This window comes from Carex rostrata, chromosome 15, assembly GCF_964058835.1.
Source record: "Carex rostrata chromosome 15, lpCarRost1.2, whole genome shotgun sequence".
Taxonomy (NCBI): domain Eukaryota; kingdom Viridiplantae; phylum Streptophyta; class Magnoliopsida; order Poales; family Cyperaceae; genus Carex; species Carex rostrata.
This window is the reverse complement of record NC_135932.1, coordinates 6,366,135-6,384,278: the sequence shown is the minus strand read 5'-3', so window position 1 is coordinate 6,384,278 and position 18,144 is coordinate 6,366,135. Positions and strand designations below refer to the sequence as shown.

At 33.6% G+C, this 18,144-nt stretch overlaps 2 protein-coding genes across 4 annotated transcripts; both read right to left on the bottom strand.

The window, feature by feature from the left end:
- Window positions 1-4,504: 4,504 nt before the first annotated feature.
- On the bottom strand, window positions 4,505-8,400 carry ELO3 (radical SAM domain-containing protein / GCN5-related N-acetyltransferase (GNAT) family protein). Its single transcript, XM_078316052.1, has 9 exons — window positions 7,714-8,400; window positions 7,452-7,521; window positions 7,190-7,362; window positions 6,484-6,658; window positions 6,230-6,396; window positions 5,924-6,143; window positions 5,675-5,779; window positions 5,325-5,477; window positions 4,505-4,798 (listed from the first exon to the last, which is right to left on the bottom strand). The coding sequence occupies exons 1-9, from the start codon at window positions 8,181-8,183 to the stop codon at window positions 4,640-4,642; spliced, it is 1,692 nt and encodes a 563-aa protein (XP_078172178.1). The 5' UTR covers window positions 8,184-8,400; the 3' UTR covers window positions 4,505-4,639.
- A 2,391-nt stretch (window positions 8,401-10,791) lies between these two features.
- On the bottom strand, window positions 10,792-15,127 carry LOC144566570 (uncharacterized). Of its 3 annotated transcripts, none has more exons than XM_078316622.1 (8): window positions 14,941-15,127; window positions 13,728-13,819; window positions 13,420-13,487; window positions 12,965-13,118; window positions 12,653-12,777; window positions 12,293-12,382; window positions 11,615-11,714; window positions 10,792-11,155 (listed from the first exon to the last, which is right to left on the bottom strand). In XM_078316622.1, the coding sequence occupies exons 2-8, from the start codon at window positions 13,809-13,811 to the stop codon at window positions 10,979-10,981; spliced, it is 798 nt and encodes a 265-aa protein (XP_078172748.1). In that variant the 5' UTR covers window positions 13,812-13,819; window positions 14,941-15,127; the 3' UTR covers window positions 10,792-10,978. The 3 variants fall into 3 exon arrangements, with proteins under 3 accessions (XP_078172748.1, XP_078172746.1, XP_078172747.1); XM_078316620.1 differs by lacking the exon at window positions 14,941-15,127 and adding an exon at window positions 14,131-14,149; XM_078316621.1 differs by lacking the exon at window positions 14,941-15,127 and having other exon boundaries at window positions 13,046-13,118; window positions 13,728-14,077.
- Between the last annotated feature and the right edge of the window lie 3,017 nt (window positions 15,128-18,144).

Sequence of the window (18,144 nt, the reverse complement as noted above, 5' to 3'; positions counted from 1 at the left end):
TTACATGATTGATAATTACTAATATTACGAAATATACTTCGAGTAAATATACTTCAGCCATTTCGGTAAATATACTTCAGCACCTAATAATTTTTTTTTCTTACGCCCTGTAGTAAATATACTTCAGCCAACTTCCGAATGTTGTATGACAAACATTTCCGTGCCATTTCGGTAAATATTTCCACTAATTTATAACAAAACATAATTCCAACGGCCAACGAAAAAAATCACCTGGATCTATATATTTTTTTTCCATAATGTTTCTCGTGATCAGGGTTATAAATCGCTTCTAGTTATGTCTAAATGCTCTTATTCTCGTCGGTAATTATTGTTGTTATTGTTGTGTTGAAAAAGGCTTATAAGAAAGTTTGTTAAAAAAAAGGGCTTATTGTTGTTTTTCTTCGGTGTTTTCAAGCAATTGAGAGTTTGTTAAAAAAAAGGTATTTTTTATGAGAAGTGTATTATTTGAAGTTTTTGTGGTGGTTTGTTGAGATTTGATCGGCAGTTGGATGGCTTAAAGTGACCGCTTGCTTTGTTTAGATGATAATTTTTTTTATCGGTATTTTGGATTTTTAGAGATTATTTTTGTTTTGAAAATGATATAACGAGTGTGATTTTAGATAGGATTTAAAGATCTTGACAGGTGAAAAAAAACGACATTACATAGAAATTTGCAGTTGGCAGCAAAAATTAAGTTGGATCTATAATAATATTGTAAAAGAAAATTGCACTTTACCGATGGATCATGGACATATTATATCACAGAATTAATCCTCTGGCGGTTATAACTTATAAGTGATCATGCAGATTACAAACTATTAATAAAAATTGACAAGTAATCGATCTCGGTCGATTTGATTTTTTTTTTTTTCATATGCTTGTTTATAATCTGATCTATATCTTTAACAATTGTACGATTTTTTTACGGCCACTGACTCAAATACATGATCAGAGCATTAATTGTTGAGAAAATGTTTTTGTCCACTGTCTTTTGTCCACTATCTGTCCACAGCTTATCCACTCTCCGTTTAACTGATTTTAACGGACTCTACCTTCCTTTTATAAATCAGATCTCTTTCTCCCAATCCTCCGCCTCTCTCTACTTTTTTTTTTAGGAACTTCTCTCTCGTTTTTTTTGAAAATTTGGCAGAAGCTGCTAAAATGCTTCTCTCTCTCTCTCTCTCTTCTCTTCTGCTCCGGCAGCGACGACCGCGACGGTAGCGACGGCAGCAACGACAACGATGGCCGCGACGACAGCAACGGTAGCGACGGCAATGACGGTCACGACGGTAGCAAGGAAAGACGTTTCAACACTGCCGTGAGGAACTCAAGCGAGGAGATCGATCAGGCGATGGGGAAGTGTAGAAGAGGCAACTAGAAAACGAAGAGAATGGAGCGATACAAAATCCTATCCGCTGCTTTACAGTTCGCACTATTCTCCCTCCTCTATCTGAGAAAAGGTTCCCATTCCAATTATTTCAGTTGTTTTTGGCCTTCGATTCTAGTGATCTGGCTTTTGACAAGGTAAATGCTTTTAGATCTGAGATCGAATTTTGCCATTTATTGGATATATGAAGTAATTTTACAAGATACATCAGTGAATTGATTTGAATGATTTTGATCGTTTGATTTTGCAGTTGGATTTGCATGGCTTTGATATGTTATTTCTGTAGGATATAGTTGTCAATTTCATTTATTAGATATACTATTTTACATGATTGTTTTTTGTCATCTTCATAGAACACATTAATTAACATTATTGGATATATGAAGTAATTTTACAGGATACACCAGTGAATTGATTTGAATGATTTTGATCATTTGATTTCGCAGTTAGATTTGCATGGCTTTGATATGTTATTTCTATAGGATACAGTTGTCAATTTCATTTATTAGATATACTATTTTACAGGATTATTTTTTGTCATCTTCATAGAACACATTAATTAACATTATTGGATATATGAAGTAATTTTACAGGATACACCAGTGAATTGATTTGAATGATTTTGATCGTTTGATTTTGCAGTTGGATTTGCATGGCTTTGATATGTTATTTATGTAGGATATAATTGTCAATTTCATTTATTAGATATCCAATTTGTTTCATTATTTATTTTATTTTTATGCAGGATGATATCTCAAAAGAACGTGTGGTTCTTGTGATAAGGCTTCTTACTCATCCCAACAATGAATATAGGAGGTTTTTAATGTAGAAGTTATTTTTCCATAGTTTTTTTATGCTATTCTGAATGTTGAATGATATAATTAGGTTTGCTATTTTGTAGTGAATATTATTGTTTGTGTTGAACAGATGCTGTGTGTGTGGTGAATATTATAGTTTTGTTGAACAAATGATGGATGTATGTTTAGATTTAAAAAAATTACAGTATACATGGAATTGAGTTATAGTTTAGATTTACAAATTTTACAGTATTGATTGTTTGTAGGTTATATGTTTTGTTATAGTTTTTTACATTATTCAAATTTTACAATATACATGGTATTATTTTATGGTTTATATTTTGAAATTTTACAGTATACATGATTCTTTGCAGGTTTTAGTTTAAGCTGAAATGTAGCATTTTTTTACATTTTATCTTACAGTATACATGGTATTATTTTATGGTTTAGATTTAGAAATTTTACAGTATACAAGATTTTATTGAAAATTTGCAGTATTATTTGAAAATTTTATAGTATAGAAGATTCAATTTTACAGTATACAAGATTCAATTGAAAATTTTACTGTATACAAGATTCAATTTTACAGTATACAAGATTCAATTTTACAGTATACAAGATTTAATTTTATAGTATGCAAGATTCAATTGAAAATTTTACTGTATACAAGATTCAATTTTACAGTATACAAGAGTCAATTTTACAGTATACAAGATTCAACCCAGTGTGGACGCTAATAACTAACTCTAACTGCCAATAACCGCTAATAACCGCTAATAACTAACTCTAACTGCCAATAACTTCCTATAACTGCAATTTCGAAAAGTACAGTTTGAAAGTACATTTTTTTTCTCCTGTTGTGCAAGTTGTCATCTATTTCTAACTATCATGGGACCACTTTGAATAGTTGCTGGATGTTTTGTGATTAACTGATATATTTTATGTAATATATTGGATAATTATACAACATGTAGAAGTAATTTTACAGTATTCGCACAAGTCAAAACTGTGGACAAATGGTGGACAAAAGTCTGGACGCTTCCTTAATTGTTCTCGACAGAACCTCTCTTTTCGACCGATTTCAAAAGACAGTTTCGAAGCATCGATCTTCATGCATTCACGTAAGATTTTATTTATGTTATGATTCCTGATATTATATAATTGAATTACAAAATTATTAAAATTTAGGAAGCCATATCCAGCTAAAACAAAATCAATGGCTCCAATTCACGTAACATTGTGCCACCTAAATCCTTCTCTGTACAACAATGGTCAGCTGCACAAAAATATTTTTTAATTCTGCACAAATTATAGGCCATTTTCTTTTCGCACTATTTAAATTTTGCAAAATTATTAAAATTTAGGAAGCCATATCCAGCTAAAAAAACAAGATCAGTGGCTCCAATTCATGTTTTTGAATTTTAAGTTTTAAATATTTAAAAAGATAGGTTGTGGTTACGTATGGTCAGCTGCACAAATGCACAACAATGGTCAGCTGCACAAATGTATTTTTTTTTTATTTTGCACAAATTACGGGTCATTTTCTGTTCGCACTATTTAAATTTTGCATAAATTACCTTATTAATCATGTATTTATTTCCTGCTGGTTACACCTGAGACGCAGTACAATATCGCAATTTCAGCCACACCGTCCCCTTTGTGAAAAGTTACTCTTCTATATAAATCAGATCCATTTCCATTACTTCCTTTCCCTTGTGTATTTTTTGGGAAATAAATCTGCTGTGATTCCAAAAAATTGCAAATCCAACCATTAATTTTTTTGGAATACACGAATCTCAAAACATATAAACAGTTGGATTTGAAAAAGCAGGGTCCAAACCATATGTGCTACGGTGCTACCTCCTATTTTTCAGAAATAAATCAGCTGAAATTTCGAGATCGGGTACTGTTCACCCTGAAATTCTTGCAATTCGAAATCTAGCCATCGATTTTTTTCGAGAACGCATCTCGAAACAGCTAGTTTTTTCTTGCACGTATCTCGGAACAGTTCGATGGCTGGATTTGAATTGCAGGGATTTCAGGGTGAACAGTACCGACCTCAGATTTCAGCAGATTCGGATCCCTATTTTTCTCCTTTCCCTTGTGTCATTAATATGTTTGTGCCTATTTTTCTAATTTTCATATATTTGTTGCATAAACAATGCCATCAACATTGCCTGAAATTCAATTGGATGACTAAACTCCACCGAAACATCGTTTAAAATTTACATTATTACAAACAAAGCCGAATGTAGTGCGAGCAAGGATGTCACAAAAGAAAAAGAGAAAAAAAAAATGTCAACATAGATCTTAAACAAAATTGGGGACAACTATGCTTATCTCATGATTTTCTCAGTATTTAACCTAAGCCAAATGTTATTATACAAGCCCTTACCTAAGAATTACACTACAATCACATTACATATCGCAGACAAAGAAACATGCAGTAATTATACTAAGAAAGATATTTAACCATGTAAGGCCCCTCAAGCTCATAACCAAGTTTCCGATAGTAATGGCGGGTCCCAACACCTGAAATAACGGCTATTTTTGTAGACCTATGCTCCCTCCGTGCAATTCTTTCTGCTTCTTCCATCAATAGTGTCCCGTATCCCTGCATGCAGAAACACCGATAATTATATAACTAGTGATGTTAGGTCCTCATATGTCAGATTGAGCAGCCTCTGTCATGATGGCAAATATGAAAGGATTGGTCATAGTTCAGGTCATATAATTTCAGGTTAATTTCTGCGAGGATTTAATAATGTTCAGGTCATCACAAACTCAGGCCAACTCAGATCATGCATTACATCAGGTTTCAACTAAGTTAGGTTTAAAGTTGATCTGCACTACGATAATTCAGATTACAAGTTAACTTTAGACTTGCACACTCCAGTCCTGGGTATTGTGTCATTGCTGTTACTATTACAAAAAAAAAAATTTCAATTAGCTGTCTGGAGTAATCATCAGGTTGTCTTTGATTTGATTCAGATTATGTTTAAAATGAGTCAGGTTGCACTTCGGTTCAGAATCCTGGATCAGTGCCACTGGTTACTTGGCATGTGCAAAATTTTGCCAGATATATGTTCATGTCTCTGCATGCATGCGTGCGTGTGTGTGTATGAGAGAGAGAGAGTTGCCTGGTGCTGCAATTTTTCAGCATCTCTTCCATGTACTGGCACTGCAGTTCCATAAACATGCAATTCTCGTACAATAGAGCACCTCCCAACAAGTTCAGGACATGTCACATTGCGGCCACACTTGCGTAACCGCAACAACCCAACAAGTATATCCTGAACAATAAAGAAATAGAAAATTCAAAATCTGTCCTATCTTCTTCTATAGAAAAGATTTTTTTTTTATTACACTATATCCTAAAACCGGTTCGGTTTCATTTCCAGTGCTTGGGACTAAAGGCTTGGTTGTTGTTGTTGTTGCTGTTGTATACTATATCCTAAAACAAATTTGTAAAATAGACATCCTATGTTACCTGCCGTGTATCCTCGTACGAAAGGAACGTCTCCCAACCTTCATTTGCTGCATAATCACGTCTTACAAGCTCCACCTCCTCAGGCTTAATTTTATGGTGAATATCCTAAGAAACACAAAGTTTATATTGTCAAAACAAAGTTAAGTCCTACCTCGAAACATTCATTTTTTTTTTTTTTAATGACGATCTCAACTCTCCAGGAAGAAAAATAAAAAAGTACAATAAAAGTTTGGTACAGAAAATTGTGACCTGAATTCCAGCCTCACGAGTTCTGACATCCCTGCATTTCAGACCCAAATCCTCCATGCGTGCCAGAGCGAGCTCACGTAGGTTGCCCTTCTCCACTCCTGATGTGACAAGTGGCATTGGTATATCCCTTTGCACTCGGTAGACACGTGTCCATGGTGGTACCATAGATAGGATTCTGGCAACTATGTCCACCAATAGCTCAGGTGGATAATTGCGGTACCTAAATGTACATTTAAAAGCAAAGAAATATGAGAATGCAATTTCTTAGTATGCCATGTATATTGTGTAACCTAGCAAAATATGTACCTTCCAGTTTTCCAAAGTTCATAAAGACCAGTTCCACGGATTACAAGGGTCGGGTATATCTTAAGGCCATCAGCTCTGAAAGATGGGTTCTCAAAAAATTCTTTAAAGCTTTCTAAATCTCTTTCAATACCAACATTTGGGAGGTCAGGCATCATGTGTGCAACAACCTAGCAAATGATAGAAGTTAGGTTTAAGAAAGACAGATGAGACATCAAAAAAGAAAACAACAAGAGACACCAATATAATAATCCCACCTTAAAACCAGCATCTTTTGCAAGACAAAAACAGTCAGCAACTGCTGCAACAGTGTGCCCTCTATTGGTGTCACGCGCAACATCTTCATATGTACTTTGGACCCCTATTTCCAGTCTTGTACAGCCATAAGACAGCATTTGGCGTAGATGGGTGCCTACACAATAGTCAGGTCTCCTGAAAATGTTTGTCAAGGATACATCAAAATTTACAATAATCCATGAAGATCATGATTTCATTCGCAAAAGATACTACAAAAGATGCTTCTAGGTGTCGAAATTTACAGAAAAAAGAGCTAGCCTTTTACTGTTTGAAAGAATAAGTTGGGTCTCTAGTACATTTGTCACTTTTGAGGATTTGATTAACCAAGACCCAGCGGAAGTACAGACATTGCAGAATATAACATGTCATTTTACATCAATCTGCTCTTCTTATTGTTTTCAAACAATGAAGAATTAATCTATTAAAAAGAAGATCCTTTCAATCATATTAACATACCGAATGGCTTTATCTTTGCCTAATACTGGCAGTGCCATGCAATACTGAGGGTGTTAAATATCACCCAATTTGGATTTTTCCAATAAAGTAGCAGTCATCACAATTACTGACAAAAATGACGAGGTTTTCTGCAACTTTGTGATATGCATAAAACATTTGGTTTACTATTGGTATTAATCTAATTTATTGCAATCCCCTGTGGTAACTTACGTCTCAATAGTCATGCCAATACACTTGGTTGCACCATGTTCAGAATAACAAACTGCCTCGTCAACATTTGCCGAAGTATGACCTGATAGCGCGTCATGGAGATTTCTTATGAAATAGTCACGATAATCAGCAGGAAGTGACATGAAAGTTCCGCCCATCAAAATAAATTCAACCTGATAAATTAATAGCGGTATACTGATGTTAGATACAAAGACAATCAATACTAATTTTAGAGTAGGACTTATAATGTTGGATGCCAAACCTTATCAACACTGTGGCCAAGTCGCTTGAGCTGATCTATTCTACTTCTAGCTTGAACATACGGATTGTATCTATAGTAGGAGACAAATAAAGCACAAATTTCAGAAGCAGTTCAATCAACTGTCATTAAACCCCCTATAGTCCAGTCCAGAGCAATTAAAACATAAGTGACCAAAATAGTTTGACAAATGCTACCCCTGCAATTAGCATTGTGCCACTGAACTCGAAATTAACAATATCATCCAAATCACTGAGTATCTTACCTGGCTCTTATGGCACGCATACTAGTTGGTTCATACCCAGTATAAGACTGGGTACTATACTCGAAATCTGAATCGGGGCCACCAGGACAATACACACAGATATTCCCAGTGGTCGCAATATGCGGACAGCGGTGCGGCTTCGACATGACTGCAACCACCGCAATACCAGACGCGGTTCGAACCGGTTTAGCCTTCAATTTAGGCAACAGAGCGGCCCGGTCCTGTTCGGGCACGGCAGCTATCATCTCGACCAGCTTTGGCGCGCGCGCCAGGCCATACTTGCGACACGCCGCAGACTTGAGCGCGTTGAGGTCGACGTCCTCGCCGCGACGAGAGCGCTCCGCCATGGCAGAGACGATCTCCGCGATGGCGCGCACGCGCGCTTCCTCCTCGGAGATGCCCAGCGGAATGGCCACGCCGCCCCGGCCGGGGTTGGGCTTCTTCCTTGGTTGTTCGGATGTAGTAGTCATGGAGAGAGCAAAGAGAGGGTCGCTGGTGGCGGTTTGCGGCGGTGCCGAAGCGGAATTGGCTGCTATCGTAGAAAGGGGTTTGGGTTTTCGAATTGCTTTGGTTTATTGCTTGGGCTGGGCTGGGCTGGGCCGGCTTGTAGCCCGTCCCGTCGGAGAACGCAAAGTTTCGAGTTGGGGTTTTTTCTTCTTCGGAACAAAAAAGATCGAGTCGAATTTGTTTCGAGTACGACCGAATTAGCGCCGATTTTTTTATAAATATCAAAAAAAAAATAATGCAGGATTTCGAAATTTTTTTTTTCGATTTTAGAATTCTAAAATCAGCGACTAAAAAAAAAAAGAAATCGTAAATTTTTTTTTCCGGTTTCAATATTTTTTTTTCTCTTTTAAGATTTTTTTATTTAAATAGAAATATTATAAATATTTAATATATTTTTTTGAAAATAGATGGAATACTATATAATTTGATTTATTAGAAAGACTGCTACAAATAACCTGGATTAACATTTTTCATGCCATATTTTTTACAAATGTAAGAAAAAATAATATATTTATTTATGTATTATTGGAAAAAAAAATGTTTGGATTCTGAGTTTATTATCCCAGTTTAAAAGTCACTTCTAGGTAATACATAAAATATTGTGATCCTTTTAGTACATTTAATTTATAAAAAGTTGTATCTATTTTGAGAATTCTTTTTAATAACAATCATTAAATAACTTAATTTTTTTTCAAAAATAGATACCACTTTTTAGAAATTAAATATACTAGAAAGATGACAATATTTTATGTATTTACTTAGAAGTGACTTTTGAACCGGGATCAATAAGTGAGAATCCAAACATTTTTTTTTTCCAATAACACATAAATAAATATATTAATTTTTTTTACAGTTGTAAAAAATCCGGCATGAAAAATGTTGATCCAGGTTATTTGTAGCAGTCTTTCTAATAAATCAAATTATATATTATTTCATCTATTTTCAAAGAAAAAAAATATATTTCTAATATTTCAATACAAAAAATAAATAAATTATAAATATTTCTATTTAAATAAAAAAAATCTGAAAAAAGAAAAAAAATATTGAAACCGGAAAATTTTTTTACGGTTTCTTTATTTTTTTAGCCGCTGGTTTTGGAATTCTAAAACCGGAAAAAAAATCCGGTTTTAGACTGAATTACCGGAAAAAAAAAAAATTCAGTTTGGATAGATTTCGAAATCTTGTCCAGGTTTTGTTATTTTTTGAAATTTAATTATTTTTTTGGATATTTATAAAAAATTCGGGAATTAGCGACCCGTTGGTTTAAATAAATATGGATTTTTTCACGATACAAGCAGATATTCCCGAATTTTTCATTAATAGAAATTAAAAGAAATATGATGAAATTTCAAAAATCTCGTTTGGTAGAAAGGACGTTATAAAGTATGGCTTTTGAGACGAACATTGTAGTTAATAACGTCCGAAAAGAGTTTTACGCTATAGAGTAAAGCGTTTAGGAGAGGAAATTCGAGTGAGGTGGGAGTAGGGGTGTTTATTGGGTCTGGTTTAATTGACTTTAAATAGAACTATGAGAGAGTTTAGATTAAACGGTTTGATTTTTCTTATTAAATAAATCGGTTTGGTTTATTTTTTAAAACCAGTTTAATAGTTCGGTTCGGATTGGTTTAGAAAATTTAAAACCAGTTAGATCGAACTTGCCTAAATTCTTAATATCATCCCCAGTCATAACCAAATATTTCAAAAAATTCAAAAATTATGACATATTAGTATATTGCTTGATTCAATTAAAAACAAGTTAAATTAAATCAAAGAAAAATTCTAAATCCATCTTAGAAAAAATTCAGAAAATTAACAACCTTTTTATTTTATATGATTAATCTTCTAAATAAAATAAACCGGAATATATATAATTAATTTGAGGTTATCTAATTACATTAATCAAAATACACTGTAATAAACTTCATCAAACAAGTTATACCATTGCATGCCAAAACATATATTGAAAATATTTTGATATTTATAAACTTGTTGTCAAACACCACTTTTTTTTATTGAAGTTCTAACTTCTGAAGAGTGTGTTTCGGAAGAGGAGAAAGAACAGGAGAGGAGGGAAATAAATAAGCTGAAATTCCGAAATCGGGTACTGTTTACTCTGAAATTCCTGCAATTCAAAATCTAGTCATCGAATTTTTTCGAGAAAGCATCTCGAAACAGCTGGTTTTTCCTTGCACGTCTCTCGGAACAGTTCGACGGCTGGATTTGAATTGCAGGAATTTCAGGGTGAACAGTACCGACTTCGGATTTCAGCAGATTCGGATCCGGAGAGGAGAGGAGTGACCCAATTGTCTACAAACTAAAATTTTGAAAGGACAGAGGAAAAAGGAAAACCAAGATATAAAAAAAAATGAATAAAACTCTTCTCTAATCTCTAATTCAGAAAACATAAAAATTATAATCCCGAAATGTACGTTCAACCTTTTACGATTAATTCATGAGAAACAAATAAAAATATTTTTAATAAAGTATGATAAATGTGGAATGATACATGTTGGTTGACAACGGAAGCAGGGAAAAATGTTACAAAAGCAATTCATTACGGGTCCATAGATGTTGTCTGAAAAAAAAATTATTAACACTGTTGATTCTTTGATTCTGTTACAACAAAAAGGACTTCTCATCTCATAAACTAATACTAGAGTTCTTTTAACATAAAAAAAGAAAATGCACCGCACATGTAATTACATGATATGAACACCGTAAAACAAATAATACTCTGCCAATGAAATCAGGGTCCACTTCAGGTGACACGAATGAGCAGCACCACCATGACAAATATGCATGTCATGAAAAACATGAGAAGCCACGTAAAACACGTTGTTTTAGAGGTCTTAGAATAAACCTCCATTGCCCTTACATTTACACGTCCGGTGCTTGCCAGACTATGTTCTACAGCTCTCTCAGTCGAATCAAGAATCTGTATATTTCACAGAATCAAATGATGTTATCAGTTCATTTAAAGAACTTGCAATACAAGACGTTAATCGACACCGTTTCTACTGGTAAAACGGAGAAATATTTTATGATTTCAAGTTTCGAGGCTCATACAAACAAAAGAAAACCATAAACTCTAATCTAAACAAGTCAACAAGGCACCTTTGAGCTAAAAAGGGTTATATTAAATTTAAATAAGTATATTACAGTTGCTGTGCATATAGGTAGTCAATATCATTCCCTGAATTCATTAGATCGGCAAGGATCAGATCCTAATGCAATAGCTCTTCCAACTAAAATGGAAAAACTGAAATATAAGCAGGACATACGTATTTCTGTGCTGGTAAAGCGTTACAATATGCTTTTTAAAAGATACAGCTTTTATTATTTTCAATAAAACTTAGGAAGGCAGAGGCTGCCTTATTTGAGAGAGAGAGAGAACCTTTCCAGTATCTTGCACAGACTGGCTCATGACAAGACTGCTCTCTTTGAGCTGCCGTGCCAATCCTACCATTTCATCGGTCAAGTCCTCTTGTAGCTTTCTGCGCAATATTACACAATACTATTATCCAGATTATTTTGCAAACAAAAGCCAAAAATTTCAAGGTTCCCAAGTGTTACCCATTAGAAACTACATACAGATGGCCAATTGATCAAAATATGAATGCACACCTAAAGAATTGTTAACTTGCTACCAATAAATGTTAGCTGATAGACTGGCCAGCATTAAGTATTCATACTGCGCAACAAAGCATTGTTCAATAAATTATATTTTGCATGTAACAAGCACACAGTTTTTATACTTGCAACAAAAAAAAATTGACATGTGGCCAGAAAAACATATTATGGTTTCAAGTTTACATAAACTTGTTATAAAAAAATGTCAAGTTAAAGGAAAAAGTAACAAGAAATTAGAACTAAATGATTTTTTTCTCAACATTAGGGGCAAATAGTAAAGATGCGAAATATTGGTTGTTAGTTCATTAGTTCCAAATCCAATAAAATGTTTTGGTGTAATTTGTAACACTATTATTATTACTTGTAAAGTTTAGGCTATGATGAAAGAGACCAGCGCCTGCCAAGTAAACAGTACTATACCAGTCAATAGCAGTGTACATACCTTTGTTTCTCAATGTGAGCCTGAGCCTCTGCATCCAGTCTAATAGGAGCTCCAGTTTCTCTCTCCTTTGATTCATGACTCTCTTGATTTCTATACAACATGACAATGTTCAAGCAATTTAAAGGAATTAAATGTAGAGTACTTCTTGTAGTAAAGAGTTTATTTTCTAAATGTACCCTTATTTCCACAAGAATCAACAGTTTTCAAACCTTAGCTGCCAACAAATCTAGAAACTTATGCAAATAGAAACAAGATAGATACAAATAAATATTCTTCAAGGGTACAATGAGAAGTGCCCAAACTACGCAAACAACTTAGAAGTTTGAAGGTATACTTGCAAAAGGGTAACTAACTACTTACATGGTGGTTCTTCTTCTCAGCCCTGAGGATGAGGCCACGTTACTATTTGAAGCTTGTTCTATTGTTGAAGAGATCCTCTCAACTTTTGTTTCTTCAATTTCTTTCACATCATCTACTGGAACAGGCTGGAAAAGAGGACATGGTTTTTACAAAATTGGAAAAAATATAGGGTTGTCAGGTTTGGCTTATTTAATTTTGTCAATGAAATTGGGATCAATAAACTTGTATTCATTATATTTACATGAAAAAAAGATCAGTTAAGTCTGCTCGCTGCGGCAAGCTATCCGTACGGTTAATTCTGCTTGATTTTACCTGACTGGTACCAGTGTAGTGTAGCACCAGCACATTCAAATAGATTGCTGCTGCTAAATAAAATAGAGAAGGGATTGTTACCGGTATTGAAGCTAGCTTTGTTGCAAGTGCTTCAATTGCCTTCGAGTACTCATTCAACTTTGCTTTTGGCACACTAGCATGGAATATAATCATCAAATATACAATGATTTGCAAAGGAAGATAGTTTCAAGCTATGTCAGTAAGGAGTACCAGCTGTTTTATTTGGAACCCTACACTAGATTGGGATTTTCTTTAGGAACCGAAAATTGAATTGAAGCTAAAAACTGTAAGGCAACATAACTGATGCAAAAGCTGGCTGGTACACTAAACTTTAATTTACCTCATTATGAGAGGAAGGAACGGATATTTCTACATTTAGTGCATGAGTGAAGAGATAAAACACAGAAATGCACACGTGCCATGCACAATAATACCTTGAGATTCCTTCCGAAGAAATTTCAGTACTTAATTGCTCTAGCAGTTCTCTTGATGTAGTTATATACTATATGTTAAAACAAAAAAAAGCCATTATATTAGCATAAGAATAATAAATTGATGACTAAATAAATACATCTAGAATAAATAACCTCGTAATAAGATGAAATACTAAAAAGATATCAAAAAAATGCTAACAACTGAGAATTAGGTCTTGAAATGGGCTATACTCCACAAGAAGTGAAGAAGAAATTAACTTAAAAGAACAAAACTTCAAAATTAAATTAAGTAATTGATTAATCCTTACGTGAATAAGTTTAGTTTGATTTTGTTGGTTAGGTGCAGCAGCAAGTAGCCTTCTTAGGTTCACTTCTGTCTTGCTTATCCCCATAATTACCCCTAAATCAGGTGACAGACAGTCAGATTGACAAGCATCGAGGTCAGTCTATCTAATCAAAAACTAAAAACAAAGAGAGTAGGGCATCAACTTAGGTGTATTCATAAACCAATTTTCAACATATGCTTAGTTAATTGTCCCTATTGCAATGAGTGGCAATCTTAGATGTTAGATATTGCCAATTTCCAATGAGAAATCACAAAACTTAGACATCTAAGGATGCATTTGCATCTACAGAGTAAAAGAAGGAGACCAAGAGTAAAATCACATAAATCTATAGAAGAATTGAACCAATGGGGAGAGAGAAATTTACAGAAGGCTTGATCTAATCAGCCTTGCGTTGTCAAGATAGGGGTGAACTAGAAAAATTGCTTTGATTACACGCTCCGTTTTTAAAAGGCAATACGCCCATTTCATTTGCATGAAATCATCAGTTTTAATTACAAGTATTCATGGTCACATATCATGCTACTACACAGATATGCCCAATTGCAAAATAGAACAAAATATAAAAGCTCTACGCTTAATGTTCCACCAAAACACAGTAATTGCAAACTAATTCCCTAAAACTAAGTCACTGAAAGGGCTAAGGTAAGTACTAGATCCAACCACGGGATCGATATAAAAGGTATGTTGCTTCATCTTTTATGCAGCTGGAAATCCAGCATCCCCACCATCTGTCTTTTTAAAATCCTTAACAGAAACTCACCCAAACCGTCTCTCTTTCTCTCTCTGTGTTGTGTTCTCACATGTAATAATGCAGTATCAGATTGATTGTATTAGTACTTAAGCTGATTTTAGTGTCACCGAACCAACACTGTCTGTTATAATAACAAAAAAAATGTCCAACTACATATCATACATCATATAGGGAATGTATCGGGCTTTGTCTTAAATTCTTGTTTTAGAACTCGTACTACTTCAAAGTTGAAATACTCTCCTTCTACAGCCATAATCTGTACGGACTATTAGTTTACTACAATCTAATAAATTTTCAGTTTAATTTGCAGATTTGTCCTCTCACCTTGTGATTCTAGATTTTTATATTTTCTGATCAGTACGAGTTGATGTCACACCAACACATCCTTCCTATTTTGCGATTTACAGATAATCTGAAACTAACCTGGCAGATAGGCAATTCTGGATATCCGCCTAGTTAAATAGCTTCTATGTCGAACCGTGCTCTCGATGGCCAAGTAAAGAGATGGATTTGGCAAATTCTGGAGGAAGTTCCGTCGTCTCTGATCAGAATGAATTCCTGCTCCGACAAACGAGAATGAGAATTTCTCCCACGAGATCTCGCGAAAGACGCGGGGGGGGGGGGGGGGGGGGGGGGGGGGGGGCGTTGTGCTGAGAGCCTGAGAGAGAGGAGGTGAACCTGGTAAAGGGGCGAAAGTTGAGAAGATGGATCCGAAAATCTACGGGTTCGAATATGAAAAGGACTCCTCATCTGCTCCGTTAATCAAATCGCGAAAGAGTTGATGTAATCTACGTACGATCTGTCCATCAAAATTGGTCCGATGTGGCGAGGTCCATGGAATCTCTCCGACAGGGAAAATATTATAGAGAAAGTGATGCGAAATTGCGAATGGGACGAAAATCACCGAAATTTTTTTTTTTTTAGTTAGCATTCTAATAAATTAAAATTAATTAATTACCATTCAATTGATCGATCAGATCTCAAAACTTACTACCCACACATACCCAATCCGCACATCAAATTATACTAGTGCGCAGATTAAGAATGTACACTAATTTGATGCGCATACTAAATTGGCGCACTACTTTGTATATGCAAGAAAAAATTGCCATTCAATCAAAATTATTATTTTGTCATTTTTTATTTACCATTTTTTCATAAAAACATGACTGATGTTTTTCTCTAATTTTTTAATCTTTTTCTAATAGTACAATGCGTGCATAACAAGTCCCAAAAAAAGATCATTGAATGTTATACCGAATTATTTTAATTTTCAATCAAACTCAAAGTTAAAGGCTACAATCATTCGATGCGCCAACTCAGTATGCGCAATGAATTGGTGCGCATATTCAGTTTGTGCATCGATCCAATTTAATATGCCGACTAATTATGCGTGGGTGGTAGATTTTGCGATCTGGTCAGGTGATAATTAATTAATTTTAATTTATTAGGATGCTATCTAAAAAAAATTCGGCGAGAATCATGAGATCGTAAGATTAACAGGAAACAGGAAATAAGTTGAAAATAATAACTTCTTTTTAATGTATATTCGATTCAATTATAGATGCAGAGAAAAGTATATTGGTGGAGAACATAAAAGAAAAAGAAAGGCCTTGTTTGGTACTCGCTTACTAAAACAGGGCCTGGATTGAAGGCGAAGTGGGGAACTTCAGTCGTTAGTGCTGGGCTTTTGTGGCTTTACTATATATAGTTTATTTATTTATTTATTTTTGTTAGGCCTAGCCTAACTATTTGTAGAGATAAGATATTAGGGAGTCTGTCTAGTATGACATCGGTGTTATTTCAGTCTATATAACCGATCTACTTCATTAGTTGTGCATTTCATGCAAAAATTATAATTTTTTGAATTTCTTTAGTATCAAGTCAAGTTGTCAAATGTTTGAGTTTTTAAGTTAATTTTAATACATTTATTTTTCAACATTTTTTACCGCTTGATTTGATACTAAAATAATTCGAAAATATAAAATATTTGCATGTAAACGCATCACTCATAAAGTAAATCGGTTTAAACGGTTTAGATTAGTCGTTTGAAATCTATTCAATCAATTTTGAAGTTAGTGTCATATGACACCGATGTCATAATAGCCGGACTTGATATTGGATTAGTAAGAGGAGGTGCTATAGGCTACAGCGCATGCAAATTGAAACGCTATAATTTTAAAGATGGGATTAAACGTTTTTAATTTTAAATATTTTTGGATAATCTTCCAATTGAGTTTTCAATTTGTGATTTTATATACGATAAATATCATTTTTTAAATTGAAAGAATGTTAGAATAGTACCTAGAAGAATGACTAGAAGAGTGTTAATTTTTAAACTATTCAGAAAAGCAGTGATGTTGCTTGGTAATTTTATAATAGAAATTGTGTATGCTTAATTATATTTGAATAAGAAAATATATATAATGATCAGAATATCTTCGTAAGAATTATTACTCAAATGACATGCAAAAGAACATATATATACCAGTATGTCATAATCTCTCAATTATGTAGTTTTATTTTTTCCAATTTTTAAAATTTTGTCTGGTCATTTTTTTTTTTAGATTTTCCGCAACAATAATACACAGAGTCTCTTGCATATTACAGTAGAGTAGAGTGCTGACAGGTATGGAGACATTTATTTTGTGTATTGTGGGTAGGGGTAAAAATTAGACATAAATATCTGATATCCGAATATTTGAAAAGATACAAATATGATTCCAAATTTTAATTATTTGTATCTACATATATATAAAATAATTTAATATATATTATAAAAAAGTTTATGTTATTCATCATTAGTTAGATAAATATTATGAAAAGTTGTATTTTTTTTAATAATATTTATATATCCATCTAATATTCGAATTAAAAAAAGCAGGTACAAATACGATTTTACCACTGTCTGATTCGTATCCGATCTGTTTTCACCTCTAATTGCGGGTACACGATCACATACGATCCTCTAGATTTAGAGATAGATAATACATAGACTCCGCGTATATTTAAGTTCTGTAAAATAAAAAACTGTTCATCACATAAAATATCGAAATTATTTGTTGAACTTTTTTCCACTTATAAGTTATAACTGGACATCGAATTTTCCAAAACAAGCCGAATCAGTAATATTGTCATTTTTATTGGCTAATATCATATTTTTGTCAACGAGGTCTGCATTAGCATACAATCAAACTTTTTTGTTGACATGTGATAAAAGAGGAGGGATCAAGTTATAATAATTTTTGAGTTACAACAAGAATTTTTTACATTTTTAAAGTCCAAATCGTTCATCCAAACCGTTAGATGTGATATCTACAATAAAATGTGCTTGGAGACCAAATTTTATATTTTTTGAAATTTTATTACTATTTATTAAATGGGTACAAAAACTAGTCAAATTTAGACTATTGAATTTTGTACCCATTTTAATAAATAGTAAAAAAAAATTCAAAAAAATGTAAAATTTGGTCTCCAAGCACATTTTATTGTAGAGATCACATCTAACGGTTTGGATCGACGATTTGGACTTTAAAAATGTAAAAAATACTTGTTGTAACTCAAAAATTATTGTAACTTGATCCCTCCTCTGATAAAAATAAAAATATACGACGAAACCCTAGTTGA

Bases quoted from the DNA above. Each gene is read 5' to 3' on its own strand.
- ELO3 (XM_078316052.1), bottom strand. From the start codon at position 8,183: ATGACTACTACATCCGAACAACCAAGGAAGAAGCCCAACCCCGGCCGG. The intron at 7,363-7,451 runs GTTTGGCATCCA...TTAATTTATCAG, and splicing joins TTGGCCACAGTGTTGATAAG to GTTGAATTTATTTTGATGGG. The intron at 5,478-5,674 runs GTAACATAGGAT...TTTATTGTTCAG, and splicing joins CGTACGAGGATACACGGCAG to GATATACTTGTTGGGTTGTT.
- LOC144566570 (XM_078316622.1), bottom strand. From the start codon at position 13,811: ATGGGGATAAGCAAGACAGAAGTGAACCTAAGAAGGCTACTTGCTGCT. The intron at 13,488-13,727 runs GTAAGGATTAAT...TTTAACATATAG, and splicing joins ATCAAACTAAACTTATTCAC to TATATAACTACATCAAGAGA. The intron at 11,715-12,292 runs GTATGTACACTG...AATATTGCGCAG, and splicing joins GCTCACATTGAGAAACAAAG to AAAGCTACAAGAGGACTTGA.